The 26,260-nt window shown below is 47.9% G+C and overlaps 1 protein-coding gene across 5 annotated transcripts in view; it reads right to left on the bottom strand.

The window, feature by feature from the left end:
* Positions 1–26,260, bottom strand: part of INSC (INSC spindle orientation adaptor protein) — a 126,715-nt gene that overhangs the window by 7,947 nt on the left and 92,508 nt on the right. For all 5 annotated transcript variants that reach the window (XM_084893981.1, XM_084893980.1, XM_084893983.1 and 2 more), the window contains exons 8-10: positions 15,553–15,724; positions 11,271–11,449; positions 671–737 (exon numbers count right to left, since the gene is read on the bottom strand). In XM_084893981.1, coding sequence (XP_084750107.1) covers positions 671–737; positions 11,271–11,449; positions 15,553–15,724 — 418 coding nt within the window. The remainder of the gene's footprint in view (positions 1–670; positions 738–11,270; positions 11,450–15,552; positions 15,725–26,260) is intronic.

The following is a 26,260-nucleotide window of genomic DNA, read 5'->3' as shown; positions in this document are numbered from 1 at the left end:
ACAGGAAGCCCTCACTTTGTTCCCAGGTGAAGCGGGGGGGGGGGGGGGGGTCCCATCATCTTTCTACAGGACCCAGGCACTGAAACCTGGCCCATTTCACATAGACTATGGTGACACACCCAGAACAAGGTGGGAGGGGGAGAAAGTGTGAAAGCAATGCTCTCAGGTTAGGTGTTCAGGGATCTGGCAGACCCTGACCTGTTCCCCACTCCTCAGGCTCTTCAGCATTCTACTGAGGCTAAGGCCAATCAGATCAGAGTGATTGAAAGTTGGAATACATCCTTTGGTAGGAATGGATTGTTACTCTTTGGATCATAATGAAATCTTTGTCTTCTCTTCACCATCCTAGTGAAAATAGCAACTGCCAACCTCCTACCTTGGGTCTGTCTATCTTACCCCTTACCTCCTTTATCTTCCTCACATCACTACCATCATCTGATTTTCTCTATCTCCTGTTCACTATTTCCCACTGGAATTGAAGCCTCATGAAGGCAAGCAGACAGTTCCACATTGGCCCAGTTGCACACATAAGCACACATATACATGCTCATGCAACTGTGGAGACCTACATGTACAAATTGCCTCCACGTAGCCTTCACACAAACACAAAGGCTGGCAGTTCTGTATGGTCACATTACCCATACAACATGCACATGCTGAAAACACATACCGTTCTCCTGAATGATGTCCGAGGCACACTGCTCCAGGACCGACATGTTTGCCAAGATTGTCACAATCTGGAAAAGAGGATTGAGAAGCTAAGAAAGTGGGCACACCTGAGCCAAAAGGTTCACCCCACAAGCAGCTGAGCCAGGGGCTACAAAGCTTTCCTTCAGCCTGTGACTCCTTCCTGCACACCTGGCCCATACTTCCAGGCTATTTTCTTTTGTCCCCAGGGGCTCCTGCCACCCAGGTGTGCTCCTCCAGTGACTGGATGCCTGTTCATCAGCACGTGACCCTGAGGTGGAACCAAGGACTCCACTGGAGAGAACAATGTTACCTGAGCCAAGAGGGAGTCCCATCACAGGATCCTTCTGGTCCCAGTCCCTGAAATGCAGACAGAACTGGCAGGTTCCTGGCTATCTCCTGCCCTGGATTGGGCTCGCTCCATCCTAGCTCTTTGCCCTGATACTGAACCCCACCTACTTTCAACCTAAATCAACGGAGACTAAGGTCAAGTTAGAGAACATGAATGGGATAGAAAGCAGCATTCCACCCTGCGTATCAGGTATTCTTGGGGAATCTGCTGAGAAAGTTCATGCTCAGCTATACTTTGCAGGTGTTGGATCTGCAGGCCTTGCTTGGTGGGCGTCGCTGAAGGCCCTGCCTATAGTAAAGGGATGCTGACATCAGGTGGACAGTGAGCCGTGGTTACAACCTCACGGGCTGGGCAGCCAACAGCCTCACCAATGTCCACCCCCCCAACCTAGTCAAGATTGCAGAGAGAACTCACAGCGCAAAACTAGATTAAGGAGTGCACCACCAAGGGACTCATTGCATACTCTCAAACTGTACGGGGTACCAAAATACCACTGGAAAATGTTGACAACCTGGCACCTTTTAACTCAGGTACCACCCATGACACTGCTCCTGACATAAACGGCAAAATGCATATCCAACCACGTCCATGCAAACAGACAACCCTTTCATGTGGTGGTTACAATAAGTAGTGAAATAAAATGAGATAGGGTTTCTCACTGGTGCAGGCCTGTCTCGGTTGAAAGTTTTCTCCAAACCTTGGGGCTCAGTGTAACTGAAGGCCATGCCCTGATCTGAGGCCGCATCTGGCGGTCTCCTGAGGACCATTTAGGCAGCTTAAAACCTGAAACTCGGCTATTACTAGGACATAATGTGACATTTGCCAAGGAAGAGTGTTAGCAAGATTTTAATTGGCTCAATATTGGCATATTACTCTGGATTACAAATGTATGTAACAAACCTCTTTTCAACAGAAAGAAAAAGTTTTCCATCTTAAGAGAATATCTATCTCCCCACTTCCCCAGTTCACAGATGTTGGAAAGGGGTACTCATCTTACAGTGCTGTGGCCCCTGTGCCTACGCCCTTCCAGCTCAGATCAGGGACAGGGGCGGGGTGAGGTGAGCATGACCAGGATGGGTTGCCAGGGGAGAGATGGAAGAACCCCCCAAGAGCTGGTCCCCCACCAGACATTTTGGGAAGGGGGTGACAAGCTCCTGTTTTCATTTTAGAAAGATAATGTGACCAAAGGAGGGTTAGTTCTTGGAAGCCCTTCCCCACTCCCCCCTTTTAAGATAGTGTTTGTGGGCTAAGTGGAAGGAATTAGAGGGAAAATATGGGTTGAAGATGTATTATAGTTAAAAGTGGAATGTTGCCAAGACAGGTTTGGCTCAATAGATAGAGTGTCAGCCTGCGGACTGAGGGGTCCCAGGTTTGATTCTGGTCAAGGGCATGTACCTTGGTTGTGGGCACATCCTCGGTGGGGGATGTGCAGGAGGCAGCTAATTGATGTTTCTCTCTCATTGATGTTTCTAACTCTCTATCTCTCTCCCTTCCTCTTTGTAAGAAATCAATAATATATATATTATATATATATATAATATAATATATATATATATATATATATATATATATATATATATATATATATATATTTAAAAAGTGGAATGTTCCCCAGCAAGCACAGAATGAGCAGTCTTCTGAGGAAGGAGAGACAAGGTTATTGGCTTTCTCTGAGCTGTCTGTAGTAACAGGGAGCATGACCTCTGCCCCGGCTACACAGTGGCCACTACCCACCAGCCACCACTAGCCTGGCCTCTCTGAATAGACATATGTTTGACATACAGATCTAACACGGAAGGGAGGGATGGAGGAATGGAGGAAATGAGGAAGGGAGGACAAAATTTTAGAAAGAATAAGAAACCTTTGTCTGCAACATCAGGTTCATCACATGGCAATTATCAGGTAGGTGTTTTAGACTGTGTTAATGAAAATTACTTCCTCTTTAGAGAGCCTGTACCCCATGTGGTTTTCTAGGTGCAGATAACGTATTCAATTACGCACAATTTGAATAAATGCCAATGAGGCCCTGCTTTGAGTCCCCCTTTTGAAACATCCTTAGATGCATCGCTATGTAGAGGGGAAGGGGGATCCAGGTTTCTTCCCAGTGTAGCCCGAGGCTGGGATTTTAGGCGCAATTGGTTCACCTTGTTGGGTACCAGGTGGTGATGCTGTCAGGAGACAGAGTACAGAAGCCAGGCAGACAGTTTCCTCTGGCTCAGGCTACTTCCATCCTGCCTGGTAATTTTCAATTAAGTTCCATTCCCCCAGAGCAAAAAGGCACTGTTCTCTGTTGGGTTATTGGTGAACAGAGAGGACACCAGCCTCTGGGGCAGCCCTAGGCAAGAAGCTATGAAGTAGCCAAAACCGGTTTGGCTCAGTGGTAGAGCGTCGGCCTGTGGACTGAAGGGTCCCAGGTTCAGTTCTGGTCAAGGGCATGTACAATACATTGGTTGCGGGCACATCCCCGGTGGGGGTTGTGCAGGAGGCAGCTGGTCGATGTTTCTCTCTCATGGACGTTTCTGGCTCTCTGTCTCTCTCCCTTCCTCTCTGTAAAAAATCAATAAAAATATTAAAAAAAAAAAAAGAAGAAGAAGAAGAAGAAGAAGAAGAAGAAGAAGAAGAAGAAGAAGAAGAAAAAGAAGAAGAAGAAGAAGAAGAAAAAGAAGAAGCAGCAGCAGCTATGAAGTGTAATGGCTGCGCAAAGGGTCAGACTAGCTCCGAGTCTCAGCTCTGTCATTCATTTTCCTTGTGACCTTGGCCACATTTCTTAACCTTCTGTGCCTTGGTTAATGAAGATGTATTAGGTTTCTGTTGCTGCTATAACAGAAGTCCTAAGTGAGCCTAGTGGAGGGAACATCAGGGTGTGGATGGAGCTGTGTTTCTCCTTCTGGAGACTCTAGGAGAGAGTCATGTTCTTGTCATTCCTAGTTTCTAGAGGCTGCTTGCAGTACTTGGCTCTTGGTACCACATCACTCTGGCCTCCGGTCCCTCAAGCACATCTCAGTCTCTGACTCTCTTCCTCCTACCTCCTTCTTATATGAACCCTTGTGGTTATGCTGGGCCCATATGGACAACCCAGGATAGTATTCCAGGATGATAATACTCCTATATCAAAATCCTTAACCTTATCACATCTGCAAATTCTCTTTGGACATGTAAGGAAGCTTGTTCACAGATTTTGGGATTCAAAAGTGGACATCTTTGGGAAGAGAAAAATAGTAACTCATTTAATGCTCATCACAGTCTTATATCTATTATAATACTACTAGAGGCCCAGTGCATGAAAATTCATGCACTGGAGGGGGGGTCCCCTGAGCAAAGCCTTTCTCCTCTCACAGTCTGGGAGCCCTCAGGGGCAAGCGGTGACCAATCAGGGGAAGGCAATGCCCTATCACACCACTGCTGCTGCCACTGCCAGCAGTGAAAGCCTAAGCTTGCCCTGGTTACTGAGCCTCAGCAGACCTGGGTGGCTGGGCAGCCACCACCACCCAAGGCTTGCCTGCATCTCGGGCCTTGGCTGGGCAGCCACTATCTGAGGCTTGCCTGTGCCTTGGGCTGGCCCTGTGCGGTTGGGCAGCTGACATCCAAGGCTTGCCTGCACCTCAGGTGTCAGCTGAGCAGCCAACATCTGAGACTTGCCTGTGCCTCAGGCCAGCCCTGGGTGGCTGGGGGATGAGGGGACTGGGTGCTGCCATCTTGTGGAGGCATGATGGTCAACTAGCATATTCCCTCTTTATTAGATAGGATGAGCTCCTATAGTGGCATCCAGAACATTTGTTAAACAAAATGAGTATGACATGCCTGAGGGAAACAACCTGAAGACACCCAGACTATGAACAACTGTGTCAGGGAGCACTAACCAACACAATCCCAGTGTTGGCACATATTTTGCTGATGTGAGATATTCCCAAAGGGAGGCCAGGGCCCAGCTCAGGAGAACCCTTCCCAGAAGAGAACCCAACAAACTTTGCGCTTATTGCTTTCTGCCACATTTTGAAATCACTTTCCCTTTGGCATCCCAAAAACTGACTGAGCACTTTAGGAAAATTGAGGTGAATAGCAAATTGAATCAAAAGAGCAGGGGACTTCCCGTGTCTCTGGCCCTGTGTGGCAAGAAGGAGGATGGCAAAGCCTTTGATGTCAGTGTGGTTGTGGAGGAAGAGGTTTACTCTGTGCTGGCCCAGAGAAGATGCTCTGGGAACGCTTGTCCACAACCCATCCCAAGGCAGGAATCGGGGTTGTCTCACATCCTCACCAATGTCTGTCTGTGATCACACACAGTCTCTGCCTCTGTCACTTTTGTGTGCTATGTGTAAACTAACACTGAAGACCATATCACATAAAACCCTAGTGAGGGCTACCCAGGACACCCAAATAGAGGCAAGTGCTCTGGTCTAGTAGAACTTACCACACAGAATATCTGACATACATTTAATGAAAAGTTATAGTTGTTTATATGCTGTGCAGTAATTAGGACAAGAAGGCCAACAGTTCGTATGACTGTAATTAGAATTACTCTCTAATTGCTAGATGGAATATTTAGATTTCTATTATCCCTGTGTTAACTCTCTAAAGGCTTTATTAACTGCAGCCTTGAGACCAGCCAGAAAAATCCCTTTAAGCCTCTAGGGAAAGCCCACTGCTCTCTCTGTCCTGCCTTCATCCCTCCACACCACTTCTTCCACCAGAGATCAGAAAGAATCAAGACCAGGATTTGGTCTGAAGGATGAAGGGGTCTGAAAGAAGAAGGATGTAGTCTCTTTTTATATACTATGGCTACACTTAAAAAATATATATATATATATATATATATATATATATATATATATATATATGATCATATATATATATATATATATATATATATATATATGATCTTATTGATTTGAGAGAGAAGGGAAGAGGGAAGGAGAGAGGGAGAGAAAGAGAGAGAGAGAGAGAGAGAGAGAGAGAGAGAGAGAGGGAAACATCCATGTGGGAGTGTAACATTGATCAGCTGCCTCCTGCACGCCCCCTACTAGGGAGTCAAGCCTGTCTGGGAATTGAGCCAGCAACCTTTTGGTACATGGGACAATGTTCAACCAACTGAACCACACTGGCCAGGGCTGTGTCAACTCCTTTGCATGGCTTATAATCTTTGTCACATACACACAACTTGCATATACCCAGACACATATACCCAGAAACAACACACACCATACATTGCCTTATACCACACTACACTCACCACCTCATTAACTATCTTTCTTGACCAACTTTCCTGCCTCAAAGCTGACCTTCCCTATCTCAGATCTGTCCCAATTCCTGGTTCTATCACAGGCCCCTGCCCTTCTCATGTTTGAGCACCCACTTTGGTGCTAACCACTTTATGAGCATTATGCCATCAGGTCATAGGAGGGAGAAAACATTATCCCCATTACCCATATGAGGGAAGTGTGGTTTACAGAGATTAAGCGATTTGTCTAAGGTCACTCAGCTAGGCAATGGCAGAGGCAGGATTTGAACTCAGGTCTGTCTGTACCCAAAGTCTGTGCTGTTTCTACTATGTCACATGTGCATATGACAGGACTTTATAAACTATAAAGGTCTTTTTCAATGTGAGTCAACATTACAAACCCTAATAACTGGCATTTCTCATAAAAGGACTCCTGATAATGGTATTCACAGCGAGGTCTCAGAAATGCTACAAAATCTTGACATTCTAAAATGCAAAGCAGATGAGGTGTTTTCATGGGAAGTGTATACCAGCACCCTCCACCTCCACAAAAGTCACTAATTTCTGAAGGCCTCACTAAGTCCTGCTCCGTGCAAGTCTCTATTGTGGATTAGAGAAGATAACAGGGTCTCTCACCCGAGGCTGTCACTGAAGGACAGGCAGGGCAGAGGTGAGTTAGCATGAGGCAGCCCCTCTCCCGTTGCCCATGGCACACCTGTAGCTGGATTCCCTGCACAGCATGACCCTAGGAAATACCTCCTGGGGATTAAAATTTGAGCCACATAGATTGCTTGTTAGCAGGGGATTCTTCTGGATATCTGACCACCATGGCTCCCTAGAGGGGGAGGAAGAACCAGACACACTGCTGCCCTTACCCCATCCACACCCCAAGGGCAGGTCCAGGATAGGCCTGGCTGTCGAGGCTTCTGTTGGACAAATTAAGTGGACTCAGCTCGCTGAGATGATGGAGAGGTTCCCATCGAGATGTCCAAATGGAGGTGGACCAAGTACACATCCAAGACCAAAAAGCTCCGCACAGCATTAGCGTCATTGGCAGATGCATTACTGGAAACTTCACGGGCATTTAATCTCCTAAGTGTTTCAGGGGGCGGCGAGCACTTCAGAGTCTAATTCATCTTCTTTGTCTTCATTGCACAGAGCTCTCTGGTCATCTTAATCCTCCCTCTGCCACAGGAAAGGGCCATTTGTTTCTTTAATGGATGCACTCTCGCTAGCTAAGTGGCTGCTCTGAGTCAGAGCAGAAAGCTAAGCCACCCTGAGGATGGCGGGAGCCAATGCCTGGCTCAGACTTCAAGGGTGTAGGGGAAAGGGTGTGGAGAAGATGGGATTGGGGGGACAGGGTGGTTAGGGAGTGAAGCAGAAAAACTCCTGATTCCAGATTCAGAGATTTCATCTGCTAGAACTTAACCACATTCTCTCCCCACCCTGAACCCCCTCCTCCTTCATAATGCTCGTGATGAAACAAGGGTCTCTGCACAGAGTTTGGGGATGTCTGAGCTGGAGGAGTCTCGCCCCTTTTACAGGTGAGAAAATTCCACTCCAGAGATGCCCACTCAGGCCTGTGTGCCACATTCAAAGGCCAATAGTAATAATAACATTTGTAATAATAACAATAGTAATAATAACATTAATAATAACATTTGTTATTATTACTATTGTGCTTTGAATGTGGCACACAGGCCTGAGTGGGGCATCCATTTATTTAATGGTTTCTTTGTACCAATAATTGTAGCAAGAGTTTATAATCATTTATTGAATTCTTATTTCAAATTTGCAAAGTATCTTATTCAACCACATCCACAAATAAGTGAGGCTTGAAGTAAAATATTTTACATTACATGATTATCATAATAGAGGAGTTTTGAACCCAGGTCATCTGACCCCCAAAATTCCTGTTCTTATTGTTTTACAACTAGATCTTGTATGAACTGACCAGAGTTGGCCACAAGAAGGAACTTGAAGGTGAAGGGACCTAATATTGTTAGGTTGATGACAGACCCAGAAACTGGAGGTGTCTAGCTAAAGAAGAGAAAGTGCAAGGCACATCACACAGACTGCACTCTCCACCCCACTCCCCACAGCCCAGGGCTATGACTGCAATGTCCTCCTCTTTATCCATCTGTACTGTCATACCTTATTTCTATGGGGAACTTGTCCAACTCTAAAAAGTGAGATATTTGACTGGAAAGGAAGTCATGAACCATACCATACATGGCTTGGGAAGCTAAGTTGAGGACTTTGAATAATTCACTATCCATGTTCTTCCTTGGAGCATCAAGTTTAAAAATGTACATTATAAAAGGCCAGGGGCTGTTGCTACCTAAATGACCAGATGGACAACCAGTCACCAGGAAGTACATGGAGCACATTTCGGTCCCTCCTCCATGGCCCACAGGCTCCTATCACTGGCAGCTGGTGGGCAGGGCAGTGGGGATGGGTGGGGTGAGGTGGGTGTGGCAACCAGCTGTGGATCAGGCCCCAAAAGAGGCCCAGAGAGAGAAACAGGGCCTGATCCCCAGCCATCATGGCTGCTGGTGAGGCCTGGAGAGAGAGAGAGGTAGGGCCTGATCAGCAGTTGCCAGGGAGGCTATGGATCAGGCCCAGAGATAGGCCCAGAAAAAGAGGCAGGGCCTGATCCACAGCCACCTTTGATGCTGAGTGGCATAGAAACCAACCAATCAGAACAAAATCTGGATGAAATGCAAGGAGCCAATGGCTGCCTAGGAGGCAGAGCTTTTGATGCTGACTGGCATAGAAACTGACCAATCAGAACCTAATCTGGGTGAACTTCAAAGATAGAACCTAAAGTGGGGGCTAAGGAGGGGTTTTAAGGACAACAGCTTTTTGGTGTAAGGTGTAAGAAATCAATTCAATTTTTAATGACCGGTTTGGCAATATAATGGTGCATATGACTGGCTATCAGTCCAGATATAGAGATTATGTATTTTTGTCTGCCTAGAGCATCTCCTTCTGCTGAAAAAGGGTCCCCTTCCCCCCATTTAAGCAATCCTATCCTATATAATCTATCTATACTAATAAAAGGGTAATATGCTAATTAGACCGGGTCGACAGGCCATCTTCCATATGTCCAACTTCCTTCCAGACAAAGCCATGGTGGTGGAGGCCAATGCAGTTAGGGGCCAGTAGGGGAGGGCAGTTGAGGGCGAGATCAAACAGGCAGGCAGAGAGGTTAGGGGCAATCAGGCAGGCAGGCAGAGGGTTTTGGGGTGGTCAAACAGGCAAGCAGAGTGGTTAGGTGTGATCAGACAGGCAGGTAAATGATTAGGAGCCAGCAGTCTCAGATTGTGAGAGGGATGTCCGACTGCTGATTTATCTCCCAAAGGGTCCCCAATTGGAGAGGGTGCAGGTTGGGCTGAGGGAACCCCCTTCCCCATACACAAATTTCATGTACCAGGGCTCTGGTAATAATAATATGCATCATTTATTGATGATTTAGAAGTGCTAAGCATTATATCAGGTTCTTTACATGTATTATCTCACCCACCCTCACAATAACCCTGCGAGTTCGGCATTCATGTCCCAATTAATAGTGACAAAATCAACACCCAAGAGGCTGTGACTTGTCCAAACCACCCAATGAATAAATTGCCAGGATCAACCTGTTTTTTCTGACTCCACAGCTACACTGCCTCTACTCCATGTTCACAGCAGGTGAGAGTCAAAGACCCACATCTAAGTCAGACCAGGCTGTAAATGCTGGCAGCTGCTTGCCAACCCTATGACAGGGGGACATCCTTTTTGAGACTCAATACTCTTATCTATAAAATGGAGCAAATATTACCAGCCTCACAGAATTATTAGAGCCCTCATGGGAAAATGCTTATATGTACCAGAAAATGCTCTCTGAATGTGAGTTTCTACAGTCAGTAATCCTAAGGATAAGGAAGAACTAACACAGTATTATCCTGCTTCTTCCTTTTTATGCCCTAAAGAAGCACTTAGAGAACTTCATCACGGGGCCAATTTTGGGCAGAGGCCTAAGAAATCTGGGGAAATATACACATGAACCATGTCCTGGGGGCTTGGGAGTGGGGCTGATGTGAACTAACTAGAAAGGAATAAAAACCATTAGAACATTCACCACTGCATTGTGAGGTGTGGCCTCCAAAAGCAGGAGGGCCTTCCAGAGAGCTGGAGCCACCGGGAAGGCTTTGTAGGGTTGCCTGGTGGGAGCTGGAATAAGAATCTATGGCAGCTTTTCTAGGTGATGAGGCTGAAAGACACAGGTGGGGATTGGAGGCTAAGATGCAGACAGGGAGGAGCTGGGTTAAAGGTTGGGGATCATCTGACTTAGAGCTCAGGCACCAGACAGAATTTACAGAGACCTGAAACCCATTGGATCCACCGCCCCACACACCTTTTGGTAGGGAAATGGGAGGCTGAATATGGCAGATGTGAGACAGGTCAGAATACCATAACCTCTGAACTCAAGGCCTTTTAAAATCCCCTTGCTCAATGTTTCCTAACATGTTTGAGAGTAAAATCCTTTTTTCCCAACAAAGCTTTATATGGATCTCAATCTACAAAAACATTGAGATGGATACAAGGGCTGAGGCCCAGAATCCACATTCTGACCCAAGCAAACCCCTGTTTACACAGAAACAGAGAAGGGATAAACCTCGTGCAGGGCACAATGTCAGATAGGCACCAATAAGAGCAGGACACAGACTTTTAGAGTAGGTCCAAGGACCTCTCCATGATGCTCTACTTCCTAGAATGGACAGGTGTTGGAGACAGAAAAAGGCCCGTAGTGGTTGCACTGAGAAAAGAGGTAGAGAGTGGGCTCATGGAGATGCTCCAGGGGCAAGGAGGCATGATGAAAACCTTCCTACAGGAGCAACTAACAGGACCTGGTGTTGCCAGGCCATGCTGTCTCCCCTCCCCCTGCCCCCACACCAAAGGCCTTAAGCCCTGACCCCCTGACCTGTCTTCACAGTGACAGGTGCTGTGCCTGGTCCCTCCCCAGTGTCTCACCTGGTCCCGGGTATAAGGCGTGTCCACCCTCTGCTTGTCGCTGCAGGCTTCCAGGAGGACACGGATGGCATTCAGCTGCAGGAGCATCTCGCAGGCCATCGTGTCAAAGAAGGTGATGTTGGCAAGGGCCGCAGAGGCCAACAGGAAGACTTCCCCGGATGAGGCCTCTTGGCACAGTTCTGGAGGGCAAGGAGGGAGAAAATAGCCTCACTGAAAAGTGCTTTCACATCAGTGTTCTCATTTGGTTCTCACAATAGCTCTGGGAGAAAATCTGGGCAAGTGTTATCGCACCCACGTTACAGATGAGGAAAGCGTCACTAAGGAGGGAAATCTTTCTGGATAAGTGGCACAGCTGGGATTTGAATCCTGGTATGTGACTCCTATTCACTTCTTTATCCACTATGTACCAGGCACTACTGGGGTCTTGCGATGACACAGTGAATAATATAGATCAGGTCTTTGCTCCTGATCTATATTAAGCTCACATATTAGTAGTGGGCAGGAGAAAATGAGATTTTAAAAAATTAATATAAATAATTGCAAATTGTAATAAATGTGAGAGAGAAAATAAACAAATGCTAAGACAGGAAAAAACTAAAAGCCCAATGAGGTGCCTAAGGAAGGTCTCCTGAAGAATATGACAACTTAGCCCTGAAGGATAAAACGGGACAATCATGAGAATATTTGAGGGAAGAGTATGTTCTGGGCCAAAGGGACAGCATATACAAAGGTCCTGAGGCAGAAAACAGCTCCTAGTCCTACTGCTGTTGCATTTACCTTGACAAAAAGGCTGACGTTAAACATAAAGATTCTACCTCTCCAGCTGCCATCAGCAGAACTTCAGTGTTTCCTTTTGGTCACAGAATAAGTTCTACACTAAGAGCTTGATTATTGGGTTCTTTCTAATATTAGCGGTTATAACCCAGACCTAACCATCTATAATAGTGATGGGTATGATGGTTCTCTAAGACAGGGAGGACCTTCCCCAATCCCAGTATCCCTTTACCCCCTCACACATTCCCCCATAGACCCCACTGGACCAAGAATGGACTCTTCCCTTAGGAGAAGGCATGGGAAACTCTGCCCATGGTGTTGCCTGCCCATCCAATGGATCTGACTTCTGACTCTCAGCTCCAACTTGACCATCAATCAAGATGCCTCCAGGGTCCAGGCCCTCTCCTGCTGATAACACCTCTATGGAAATACAGGAGGAGAAGCCACACTTTGGGACTATGGTCCCAGGAGAGAAACACAATTTCAAAGACAGACTGGACTATGTTTTATCCCAATCCCTAGCTCTTGCTTCCAGACAAAAACTCTGAACCTTTAGGTTCTGATATTGAAATTGGCACCATGTGGCACATTCCAGGGTCTGGCCCCTTACTACAAATGGACAGAAAATAACATTAGTTGAACCTCCTGAAGTGTGCCTCGCACTTCACCATTAAATTCTCAGCGCCCTTACAGTACAAAATGTTGCCTACATTACAGCTGTAGAAGCTGAGACAGAGAAGCTAGCAGCAGCAGCCACCATTTATCTCGGGTGTATGCTCTGTGCAAGGGACTCTTCATCCCTTGTGACTCATTTAAAAATGTTTCCAATGGATGGGAAGAGCATACAACCGAGATAAATGGTGGTTGAATCCTCACAACCACCCAGTGTTTATCACAATTTTATAGGTGATGGAACTGAGGATTCAAATGTTAAGTGATTTTCCCAAAATTGTGGAATTGAGGATTGTTGGTAACTGCTGAAACCTAGAATCAAAACTAGGGTTGCCTGATGCCAAAATCCCCATTTCTCTGTACCCCAGGGTGCCTCTCCTCTCTAGGTCTCTTTGGTTCATCCCACTGACGCTCCTGCAGATCTGGGTTTCAGTCCTCTCAGGAGGCAATGTCTGCTCTTGGTATCCCTGCTCCCCACAGCCCAGGTGTGACCACTGAACAACCCAGAATCTTGACCTCACCACCCATGGTTGAGACTGTGGCTTAATCAAGGAGTCAAGAAGTTTATAATTCCCCTTTTCCAGTGACTCCCTCTCCTCTGATTTTTGGGTAACCATTGAGGACAACCAACCCCTTCCAGGCCACCTGCCTACATCCAGAGTTTAGGCGAGACTTTAGGACTCAGTGGCCCACTTTGCTTCAAGTTCTCTTCTAGGTTTAAATGCCCACCCTCATTCTTATGCCATCACCATTGCTGCCAACACAGCAATGAACACAGCCGCCTAAGTGCCTTTTAATTTGGGTGCGCATTTATGGCTGCACATTTTCTGTCTGAGTCACCTGGGATGTGTTAGGAAGATTAAAATGGAGGATTCCAGTGACTCATTTAAAAATGTTTCCAATGGATGGCAAGAAATTGGAGGGCTATTTCCCACCAAAGAACAGAGCCCTGGCGTCCTGCCCAGCAGATATATCCCATCTGCTGACTCTCAGGGCCGACTCCACAATACATCTTCATCAGAGGGTAGTCCTAGGGGGGACTCCTCTTCTCCTGGTGAAATCCAGTCTGGCCAAGGAAGTAGGGATGGACATGTGGCAATAGTGAAATAATGGTTTTTCATAATTTATAAATTAGGAGATTTTCTATGAAACCTGGGATTTTTGTCTTATCTTTAAAAATAAGTCTTTCCTGCATGGCAAAAATCAACTGGGGTTTATCAGTGACTGACCCCTTTAGTCACAACAGTGGTTTTCAATTCAATGAAGGACTTAAATCACCTTATGTTCTCCTTCCACCTGGTCTCTGCAACTCATTTCTGCTTCCTGCCTGGCTCTGGTGAATGACTGAACATGAGGCTCCCAGCAGATGTAAATCCTAACTCTGGTGTGTGGCCTTGAAGAAGTCCTTCAGCCTTTCTGGGCCTGTGTTTCTTCTCCTATAAAGTGGGCATTAAAGTTCATGACCTCTTGAATTCCCTCCAGCTAAGACTTTCAACAACTGGGCTTCTGCATTTTCCCATCTTTGAATAAATGCGCATGCTGGTAAACTGATTTCTCCCAGCCTGGCCTGTGGGTGCCACTGCCCCAGGGACTGGAATCAGCCACAAAGTCAACTTAACTGATGCCTCCTCTGTGAAAAGTAATTATGTGTCTTCATACTGTAGAGCTAGAAGGACCCTTGAGAGGAATGGGTTTCAAACCCTTGTTTTCCATGTTAGGAAAATTGTCCTGTGAGCCTTGCAATGTGACAGGACCAGTGAGTGGCAGGATCTCACGCAGCGCCTGCACAGTAGCTATTTGCAGAATGGATGGAGGAAAAGGAAAAATCCAAAACCAAGTGCTCTGACTCCAAGTCCAGTGTTCTGGGTTGCCCCTAAATATGTGATGTTCCAGATATTCCCAGCTCTGGTGCTAACCCTGCATTTTCTGATAAAATTAATTTTCATTCAGTTTCAATAACATACAGAACTAAAACAGTGACAGGCAGGGAGATAGAAGAAAAAACACAGGTTATCACAGCACTCTAAAGGAAAGAACGTAGTTTGCAAAACAAATTTTCTGAGGATTGTTATCCAGATGAGTTCTAGAATCTGCAGTTCTGCACAGGAAAGCTAGCGGGGGAGGGGGAGAGAGTATTGGGCTCTGGTTCCCCTGCCAGGAGCACACTTGTCTGAAGCAGGGGTCCTCAAACTTTTTAAAGTGGGGGCCAGATCACGGTCCCTCAGAGAGCTGGAGGGCCGGACTATATGAACTACTAATTCCTACTGTAACACCTTGGCTGCACTCACTGCCCAAAAAACCTGGCGGGCAGGATCAGACTCCTCTGCGGGCCGCATGTGGCCCGCGGGCCATAGTTTGAAGACCCCTGGAGGGGAACCTGGAAGAGTCAATGCCTTGAGGCCCCATGACTGGAGAGCAATGGAGGGGCTGCAGGGAGTAGTATAGGGTGAACCGGTGCTCTCTGAGAGGCTGTTATTCCCAGTCATTGCTGCCATATTTATTGGCTACAACCAACTGAGATTTCAGGAGCAAAGCCCATCAGTCTCTCTCTGGTCAAGTATCTGAACCTCAAAATTTGAGGCCCCACTCTTCCCTGGGGTCAGTCCTGGTCTCTGATCTGAAAGGTCAATTAATCCCAATCTGACCTCCATTCAAGGAGCTTCCGGGAGGGCCACATGCATTTTAACACAGCTGCTCCAAGCCTCACTGACGCTTCGGTGGTGACAATGAATATCCTTATGGAAGGCATGTGGAGCCAGCTGGATGGTACTGTCCCTCCCTGAAGACATGCAGCAAAGCCCCTCCCTCAGCATCCCCGCACCCCAGGATGACTCACTGAGAAGAGCAGTCACTATCTCCTCCATGCTCTCCAGGAAGCTGGTGAGGTGCTGCGTGAAAGGCAGGTGTGGGGAAGTGACCTGGGCGACCACGGCCGCGGCCTCGGCCCGTGTGGCCTCTGAGTGGCTGTCGTCAGTCAGGATGTCGGCCAAGCACAGAACGCCGTCCACCTGCAGATGGAGAGAGGACAACCTGTGCACCCGGGAGCCCCACGGCTCGTGACGCTAATGAGACGGAGAACCAGGCCCTGCGTGGCCCAGCCCTGCATCCAGCGGCTCTGGAGGCCTATCCTTTGGCTCCAGCAGAGATCCTGGGCTTCATAGCGAGAAGGCAGCAAGCCAGGCATCCCAGGAGCAGGCCCTGGCCATCCACCACAGCAAACTACCAGAGAAAACAGCCACTTAGAGCTCTCACGTCCCAGAGCTCCCAGCCTGGCACCCTCTTGCTTGTGTTGTATGACTTGGCATAAGTCACTTAGTTTTTCTAAGGCTCTGTTCTCCCACCCACCACAGGGTGTTAGGGGGTTAAGAATGTTGTGGAGCGAAGGAGAGTGAATGACCATTGGAGCCCACTTGATTAAAATTAAGGGAGCCTTTATTAGCCGGCCGGCCGGCAACTTTTCTGCCTTTCTCCATGCAGGGAGTCCAGAGAGCAGCAGCGACCCTTTGTGTGGGACCACTTTTAAGCACATTAACCACATCCTGGTTTTGCAGAACAAGTAACCCAAGACAAAACAGTTTTTCCCAAGCAACGTCAGAGTCATGCCATTGACGATCATGTTATTCACAGGGTCATCCTGTTCTTCAGAAAGTTGACAGTGTTCTATGAAAGAAGGCCTACGTGCTGGGAAGGGGCCATGAGACCATATCTCAAGGCATGGCCTGGTGTCAGCACTGACAACTCTATCTGGGGCATAGTCCATGGCCTCTCTGAAATGGGCAAAAACTCCCACTCTCCAACAAGAAGATGAAGCAGGTGATGCTGGATCCTGAAGAGACGCTCATTACATGCTGGCTCTTTCCTCCCTTCCTTGGGTTAGCAGCAGGTTAAACTCAACATCTCTCCTTTCCCACCTTCCACTACCATCCTCTCCCACAGACAGCCCGGCTGCTTCCTGGAGGCCTCTCTCTCTGCCCAGCCACAGAGGAACAAAGCTGGGCACAATGGGACCTGAATGCCAGATAAAGGCTTCACTTCCCAACTCATTGGTGTGGCTCTGTGGTTGAGCATCAACCTATGAACCACTCCAGGAGGTCACAGTTCGATTCCTGGTCAGGGCACATGCTTGATTTGTGGGCTCACTCCCCAGTAAGGGGCATGCAGGAGTCTGTTGATGATTCTCTCTCATCACTGATATTTCTATCCCTCTCTCTTTCTCCCTTCCTCTCTCTGAAATCAGTAAAAACATGCTTATTAAAAAGAGAAAGAGTTCATTGCCAGTTCTGCCCCCGTCGACCTGCTCTTGGCATCATAGTAATAGCTTCTGCTTATTGAATGTTCTGTATGTTCCAGCTACCACTCGAAGAGCAGTACACATGCTTAGTACACTGATCCTTGCAATCACCCTCTGTGTTATTATTATCCCCATGTCACAGAGGAAGAAACGGAGACACAGAAAGGTTCACTGACTGGCCCCAGATCACAAACTTTGAAAGCAGTCCATTTAAGACTTGAACCCACATGGTCCATAAGCCCACGGAAGAACCAGGGACGTCATGCTGCCTTCTGAGAAGGGCCACCTGAGCACAGACCCTGTGCCTCCACCAAGGGGCAGCAGATGAGGATTTAGGGGGGGAGAGGGGGACAGTGACTTGTCAAGGTTACTCAGCAGTGCCACTGCAGCCCCTCAGACAGCCCAGAACACCAGCCTGCCTGAGGCCCCTGCAGCTGAGAACCAAGGAGTCCCTTCCTGTGAGCAGCAGCGGGGTAGGGATGAGGCAGGGGAAGAACCAGGGAGAGGTGACTTGAGGAGATGCTCCCCACACCTGCCGCAGGCCTGGGGCTCCTGTCCCTACACCCTGACTTCCTGCCACTCAACCCCAGCTCCCCCCGGGGAGGCAGCGTCTTGTTTGACTAATCACCACCAGGGAGTTCTGAGCCTCCCTTAAGTGGCTCCTGGGAGCCATGAGGTCCATTAGCTCTGAAAGCCTTGGCAATCTCAGACTCAAAAGAGACAAATGTGGAAACCAGAGCCCGGGGGAGCTGTCCTCAATAAAGCTCACCTGGGTGTGCTCAATAAGAGAACAAACGGGGCTGAGTCCATGCCAGGTGTTGACTAACAGGCCCTGAGAGACCGGGCCTCACTTGGGCCCAGAAATAGGAAACAGCCCTATGATTGCCAACAAAAAGAACCAGCTCAGGCCTGTCTGGCCTTCATCCCTTCCCTTCCTCCAGCACCATCCAAGGCTGTAGCTAAGGGGTCTCCGATAGGGGGATGTGTCAATCATCCAGTTTCCCTAATCTCACCTGGGATGTTGATGGCATCACATGCCTGACCCAGCTGGGAATACAGGTCAGACCCAAAGCTGGTCCCTGACACGTGCTTGGAGATGGGCCAATCGGAAAACACCAGAGAGGCCAAGGAGTCCATGGTCCCTACAGGCCTGGCGCCACCCAGGGCCTGGATGCCAGGCCAGCTCCCAGCCCAGAATGCTGCTTGGGAAACCCACTGGCCCTCGCGCTGGAGCAGAGGGGCCGAGGGGCATGGGGCATTATCACAACAACCATTTGCAACGTGACTTCCCATGAGGAAGGGGCCACCTCCCACAAGCCGCCCTGACTCCATGTCCACTCCCCAGTCTCGGGAGGTGGCCCTCCTCACAATCCACAGCCCAGCACGTCTGCTGTCATCGTAGCATTCCCCCACACTGACCAGCCCTGCTTCTCCAAGGTGTGAGCCAGCTGCACCTCCGAGGGTTTCTGCAAAGCACATTCCGGAGCCCCACCCAGATGTCCTCAACTGGACTCCGGGGAGACCTGGGGTCTGCCTTTTACCAAGGTCTGCAGCGAACTGTGTGCACCAGGAGCCCCGTGTAATGTGATTCTCTGCTCTCCTGTCTGTCTATCTGTCTGTCTGTCTGTCACAGGGAGCTCTGCGAGCGGGGGGACCACAGCTTGTTCACTCTTGGCTGCTCCAGGCCAGCCACACTGCAGGCTCTCAGTAAATGAAGAATGCATTCAAGAGAGTAAAACTTGCAGAAACCACTTTGGCTCAGTGGATAGAGCGTCGGCCTGCGGACTCAAGGGTCCCGGGTTCGATTCTGGTCAAGGGCATGTACCTTGGTTGCGGGCACATCCCCAGTGGGGGGTATGCAGAAGGCAGCTAATCGATGTTCCCCTCTCATCAATGTTTCAACTATCTCTCTCCCTTCCTCTCTGTAAAAAAAATCAATAAAATAAATAAAGAGAGAAAGAGAGAGAGTAAAACCTGACAGAAGACCCGAGGACACACCTCAGACAAGCAGAGGTGCAGGAACTGCCGTGCAGGTGTGACACGGCAGGAGTGACAGCCGCTGCTGGGAAGGGCGGCTTTGGAGAACCAGGAGCTCAGAAGCATGGAGTCTGCAGGTTCCTGGGCCCAGAAAGGTGACCCTCACCCCACCCTGATGTAGGTCCCCATCTCTCCCCTGCCTCAGGTTTCCCAGAGAAGAGCATCTGGTGTCCTGTCCAGAAATTGACCACTGTCTCACTTTCCTCCTGACTTGTTTTATGTGCCTCCGACCACTTTTGTTCATTTATTATTATGAAACACGTCATTCCTTCCAAAGAGAGCCTTTGCAAATTTATTAGGCATTACAAAATCCTATCTAATAAAAGGGAGATATGCAAATTAACCATCACTCCATCACAAAGATGGTGGCACCCATAGCCACAAGATGGCACCCAGTCCCCTCAGCCCCACCAGAGCCCCCCAGTCACAGTTCAGTGTGAGTGGCCTGGCGGAATGCTTGCTTCATTGATGAGACAAGTGTTCTGTGCCCGGCCGTGGATGGGCCTGGGCCACAGAGAGCCTCTGGGCAGCAGGTGTGGAGTGGCCAGGCCCCACCGAGAATTACTGGTGCACAGATTCGTGCACAGGGCTACTAGTAATAAAATAAACACCTCTACTCTATGTGTGTATATGTGTCTAATATCTGGGAAATCTACTCTTAGGAATAAAATAACACCAGAATCCCCCTGGACAACTTTCTTTATCTCACACTGCTGCTTTTCCCCCCTGAATTGTGTGCTTCCTTTCCCTTGTTTTCTTTGAAGAGGTATTGCATGTGTATATTGTTTCATTTACAAGGTTTTGAACTTGACATAAAAGGGATCATACTGTACGTAGAAATATGCTTTTCTCCTCAGTCAGCATTTGGTTTGGGGAATTCCTTCCTGCTGCTGCTTGTGGCTGAGGTCACTGCTGCGGTGTATTTCATTGCGTAAATCATTTGCAATTGAATAGAGAACTCATTTCCGCATTCTCCAATCAGGGGCCATTTGAGTCATTTCCCAGTTTTTGCTAGGATGCACAATGCTGCCATAAATATTCTCCTAAATGTCGTCCGCTACACACGGGCCAATTTCTCTGGTCATCTCAGCCTAGGCGTGGGATTGCCAGCTGATAAAGTCTACACACCTTTCCTTTTACCGGTGTTGTCAAATTGCTTTGCAGAGCAGCTATAGCAATTGACAGTCCCACCAGCAAAGTATTAACTCATTTAACTTCATAATCTTGCCAACATTTGGTACTGTTGGATTTTGAATGTTTGCCATTTGGGTGGGTGTGTAAAATGTTTATTCTAACATGCATATCTCCTCTTAGTACAATGAAGCTAAGAGTCTTTTCACATGTTTTTGTTTTTGCTTTCCTTTGGCTTTTGACATCTGGATTTCCTATGAAGTGTGTTTCGTGCATTTTGCTCATTTTTCTAAATGTCCTGTGGGTCTATTTCTCAGGCCTTTGGCTCTGATGGTATTGACCTGCCGCTTAGCTTGCTGCCAGCCAGCCGCCACCCTTTCAAGTTGATCCTGTCCATCACCACCTCAGTGGCTCCATCTCATCACAGCGGGTGGCCCTGAGGGGCCCCTCACCACTGGGCTCTGGGCCCCCTGGGGCCTGAACCAATTCCCGTAGCGTCAGAACAAGCACAGGTTCTGGAGTCACGCCTGGGTATACATCCTGCCTTTGTATATTACTACCTAGATAATTTGTGTACCTAGATAATTTGCGCCTTTATCTATAAAATGGGGATAAAAACCCCAACCTCAGAGGACACTGGGAGGTAACTGGGATAATGCATGGACAATGCCGGCCACAGGTGGCGCCATCGTCCCGGCTCATTCCCATCGGGTGGCTGCAGTCACCTCCTCTGGACCCAGGGCCCTGGTCCTGCCTGGTTTTTCTGCAGATTCATCTGGAACTGACCCCACTGAAACCTGGGGCCCACAAGTTTACCCACTTGTTAGGACTTCCTTGGATCCTGCAGCCCAGAACTAGAGCTTGAAAGAGCAGAGTGAGTCCTGTTTTCATTCCTGACCAGGACCAAGAAGATGAATAATGACAATCCCTCCTGAGAGACAAATCGCCTTGTCCCTGCCTCTCTTTCTAGTTCAACAGGAAGGAAGCGCTTACCTTGTGATTGGCACTGACCTCGGCACTGACACAGGTCAGGAGGAAATAAGAGACGGAGAAACACAGACAGACACACACAGAGAAACAAGAAAATGAGAGAGACAGACAGACACGGCGCATGCTTAAAAGGATGTGGGGAGTTGTCTGGTGTGGAGCCCAGCTTCACTTGGCCTCTGTAACACCTCCTCCTGCTGAGAACTCTCCATCTAGGCCTTCTTTCCTTCCTGGGACTCCCTGACACCCCACTTTGGGAGCTCCCTAGTTAACTACCATTATCTAACTAATTATCACTATATACTATATACATAATATATGCGTATATAGTATATATGTATAGTATATATCGTATATATGCTATATATACCATATCATATATCATGTATCGTATATCATGTATCATATATCATATATCATATATCATATATCATATATCATATATCATATATCATATATAGGGGGCTCCCTAACTAACTAATTATCATCTCTTTTAGCCTCTCCTCTGCATTCCAAGGTGACTCACGCCAGGTTTTGCTGTCAGCTCACTTATCCCATCTCAGTCAATGGCCCCCAAAACTCAGGTGGCCTCCGTGGCTCGCTGTGATGGCCACACACACATACACACGTCTAGCCCTCCATCCCTGACTTTCTTTCTTTCTTTTTTTTTTTTTTTTGAATATATTTTATTGATTTTTCACAGAGAGGAAGAGAGAGGGATAGAGAGTCAGAAACATCGATGAGAGCGAATCATCAATCAGCTGCCTCCTGCACACCCCCTACTGGGGATGTGCCCGCAACCAAGGTACATGCCCTTGCCCAGAATCGAACCCGGGACCTTTCAGTCCGCAGGCCAACACTCTCTCCACTGAGCCAAACCGGTCCCGGCCATCCCTGACTTTCTTTCTGAAGATCCACCTGTCAGACCTGCCACCGGGTCTCTTTCATTCCAAAACTAATTTGCCAGGATATGTCATGGCCACCTCAAACCCCGTTCCCTTAACCCTGAAGTGGCCCATCGTCCCTGTCTTCCTTCCTCGCTGCCCTCTCAGACCGGCTGAGAAGCCACCTCCTCTGGGAGCACCCACCTACTCCCTCCTCCCCCCCCCCCCGCCCCCGAGCCAGAGGGTCTCTGTCCTCCCAACCACCGGGTCTGACCACAGCTGCAGCACTTACGTGGGGCTATCCTTGTCAATCTGCATACTCCTCCCTGCACTAGATTTGAGCTGCTCGGGGCAGCTTCTGTATTAAAACCTCTCTGGTCCCAGCACCCCGCTGAGGCTTGACACACAGCAGTTCACTTGTCATGGGTGGGCTGGCCGGTGAGGAAACGGAGGCCCAGGGCTGGGAAGAGATCGCCTAGGCCACGCAGCACGTTCATGCCAGGACTGCCACTTCATCCTGGCGCCCCTCCTGGCCTGTGCCCCCTGAGTGGGGCTTCTGGGAAAGGCAATGAAGGGAGAAGGGGGTGAGAGGGCCAGGCCGATGGGGCTGCTCAGCTCAGCGCCTACCGTGGGCCCAGGAGTAACCAACCCAGCCTGAGCCCGGCTGCCTCAGACAGGGGTCCCATGTATGGACCACCTCCATCCCCAAATCACCCACGACTGTCCCCAGCTGTACACTTAATGATGCCAAGAGAACAATCTAGCCGAAGCACTTTCACATCCTGCAGAAATTGCTGCTGCGAGCACTTCTAGGCAATTAGCTTTTTTTACGTGGCATGGGATGGGCCTGCGCCTGGGCCTGAGGCCAAGCTCCCCTCACGGGAGGGCAGGCCGGTGGTGGTGAAGACGGTCTGGCCTGGCCATCCCTGGGGCAGCAGGATGATGCACTCGGAGCTCAGACACAGGGTGTCCAGAGCTGGTGGGCGCTAAGTCTCCCTGAGCAGTGGGCGAAGGAGCACGGAACCCACACAATTGAAGGACCCAACATATCCAGTAAACACCGCTGAGACGTATGGGCGACATTTTCCTGCTGATTGCTGGAAACGCATCCGTGGTGGCTTTTATGCGACATCTCAGGGACACAGGCCGGTGCACAGGCCCGTCGCATATCACCGGTGCTGTCTGCCCACTTCCAGTTCCTTCTTACAGGCCTAGCGTTTGGGGAAGGCAGAGGAGTGGGTTGCTGGGTTGTGGCAGTTAAACAGAATCATGCAAATGCAGGGAAGGGAGCATGACCTAAAACGCCCAAGTTTCCTCCTCCTTCCTGTTCACTCAGACTCCCCTGTTCGGCACACAAAAAAGGAAACAGACAAACGGGAACCACGAAGACCTTGGACTGCCTCTCACAGGCCCAGGCAGGGCCCACCTGTTTGCCCCGGGAGAGCCAAAAGGAAAATCCGATCATAGAGAGGGGAGCAAGGGCCACGCACAGGAAGCAAAGCCAAGTGTCAGCCTAGGGGCAGGGAAAGCTTTATGTGGAATACAGGACCCTGTGGGCAGAAGCAGGATCCTAAGGAGGGATGTAAACCAGATCAGCGACGATTCAGGACAAAGTCTGTGGACAATGGAAGGGGCTAAATGCTTGCTTTATAAATGAGGTATTTATTTTAAGGAGTGAGAGTAGAGCTAATCACTCAATAAAAGCGAAAGGAAGCCCAACCAGCCTTCTATCTTCCTCCCAAACCCCCTCTTAACCTGTTTCACTATGTCAAACAAGAATCTTTGATTAAAAGTTAAGTGCCAAAATGGATAAACACAAATATTAATATGTAATAGGGAATGGAATAATGGATGCGAGAGATTATATAGCCTGTCTGGCAAGCAAGCCAGCGAGGTAGAAAGAGCTGAGTCGTTGAGGTGGAAAGAAACCAAGAATTAGATCACTTAAGAACATAAATAGAAAATAATTTCCCCATCAAGCAGACGGTATTTCCTCACCGCAGATTATCACAAAGGTGCTCTGAAGGCTTGTGTAGGGGAGAGGAGTGGAGATCATGAGGAGGCAGCAAAAGGTCCTAAGAACAAGATCCTCTCCCTTTGGGCCAGAACCATTAGGCAGGCGCAGATGTTAAAATAGCAAGTTTCCAGCCAAGTACCCCTGGGTGCAGCTGGGATCAGCCTTGTACCAGAAATAGAAGATCAGTGGTTCTCAGCCTAGATTTCTGATGGTTAAAATCATCTGGGAAAGTTTTAAGATACGAATGCCCAGGCTTCCCCACCAGAAATTCTGATTTAGATGGTCTGAGGTGGAGGCCTGGCCTCAGAAGTCGGCAAGTCCTTCAGTAATGTTAGAGGAGATCCTGGGTGGAACATGACTTTGGAGAACTTGGGGTCAGTGCAGGTGACACAGTGTCAGCAGTGAGTGGGGAAAGCCTGGGTCATAACTCAGCTGTGTTACCTGCTGACCTGGTGACATGAGCAAGTGATTGACACTGTCTGAGCTTCGGTATTCTAATTCCTAAAATAATAATGATGTCACACTTAATAATGAAATAGTAAATAAAATACCAAAATCGTTCCCTCTGAAACTGATATGAAGACCAGAGATACCAGTTTTTACCTCTCCTACTCAACATTTTACAGTGGCCCTAGCCAAAGCAATACGACAGGGAAAAGAAATGAAAAGGGCCCTGGCTGGTTTGTCTCAGGGGATAGAGCCTCAGCCTGTGGACTGAAGGGCCCCAGGTTCGATTCTGGTCAAGGGCACATGCCTGGGTGGCAGGTTCAATCCCCAGTAGGAGGGAGTGCAGGAGGCAGCTCGTCAATGATTCTCGCTCATCACTGATGTTTCTATCTCTCTCTCCCTTCTCTTCCTCACTGAAATCAATAAAAATATAATTTCTAAAAATAAATAAAAAGGTGTAATAATTGGGAAAGGGAAAGCAAACCGGCAAACTGCCATAATTTACAGATCTCAAATTGTGTACACTAGGTATCTGTAAAATCCAAAAGAATCTACACACCATTAAAATTAATTAGTGACTTTAGCAAGGTAATTAGATACAATATTCAAAACTGTATTTTCTATGACTAGCAACAATGAAAAAATAAATATTTAAAAATAACACTTATGTTAACATAGAAACATACCTAAAAATAAGTCTAAAATAGATGTGTAAGATGCCGACACTGAAAAACTTAAAACATTGCTGAGAGAAATTAATGGTCTGTGTAAGTAAAGAAATAAACCACGTTTACTGATTAGAACACCTTACGTTATTTAAGATGTCAATTATCCCAAAATTTCTTTATAAATTTAAAGAAATCTCAATCAAAGCCTCAGCAGGTGTTTTTTGTGGCATTAGCAACCTTATTCTAAAATGTACATAGAAATGCAAAAAATATATATATTTTAATATATATATATATTTATATTTATAATAGCCTAAGCAACCATTACAGTGGAACGAGCGGAATGACCAGTTGCTATGATGTGCACTGACCTCATGTCAGATGGCAGATGCTCAATGCCAGAGCTGCCCCCTAGTGGTCAGTGCGCTCCCACAGCGGGAGCACCGCTCAGCCAGAAGCCAGGCTCCCTGGCAGCTGGGAGCCTCTTCGGACTCTGTGACAGCACTACCAAGCAGCAGCAGTAGGCGCAGCCGGCCAGTATGAGCATGAGCAGCATGGTGCCTGCCCCCAGTTTGAGCTCCTCCCTGGCCGCCTGCCACTTGGGAAGCCTGGGCATTCGTATCTTAAAACTTTCCCAGATGATTTTATGTAAAACACTGTGCAATATGGGAACACTGCTACATCCCCTAAGGGGTCCCGGACTGCAAGAGGGCACAGGTCGGGCTGAGGGACTCCCTCCCAGTGCACAAATTTCAGGCACCAGGCCTCTAGTATGTATGTATATATATATATATATATATATATATATATATATATATATATATATATATATATATATATATATATATATATATATAATTCCCGATAGTCTTAAAGAAAGATAAAGTTGTAGGATTTATACTACTAAATAACTCAATTACTTGGTAATTTAGGTACTTAAACAGTGCCATATTGGCAAAGGATAGCCAAAAAGACTAATAGAACAGAAAACAACCCAAAACAAACTCATGCATCTATAACCACTTTACTTACAACAAAGCTGCCACTTTAACCCAGTGGTGAAAAGATGGTCTTTTTGACTA

The sequence above is a fragment of the Pipistrellus hanaki genome (assembly GCF_964339955.1).
Source record: "Pipistrellus hanaki genome assembly, chromosome: 9".
In the NCBI taxonomy this organism is placed as follows: Eukaryota; Metazoa; Chordata; class Mammalia; order Chiroptera; family Vespertilionidae; genus Pipistrellus; species Pipistrellus hanaki.
Note: the sequence above shows the minus strand (reverse complement) of the source record. Positions and strands in the feature narration are given on the sequence as shown.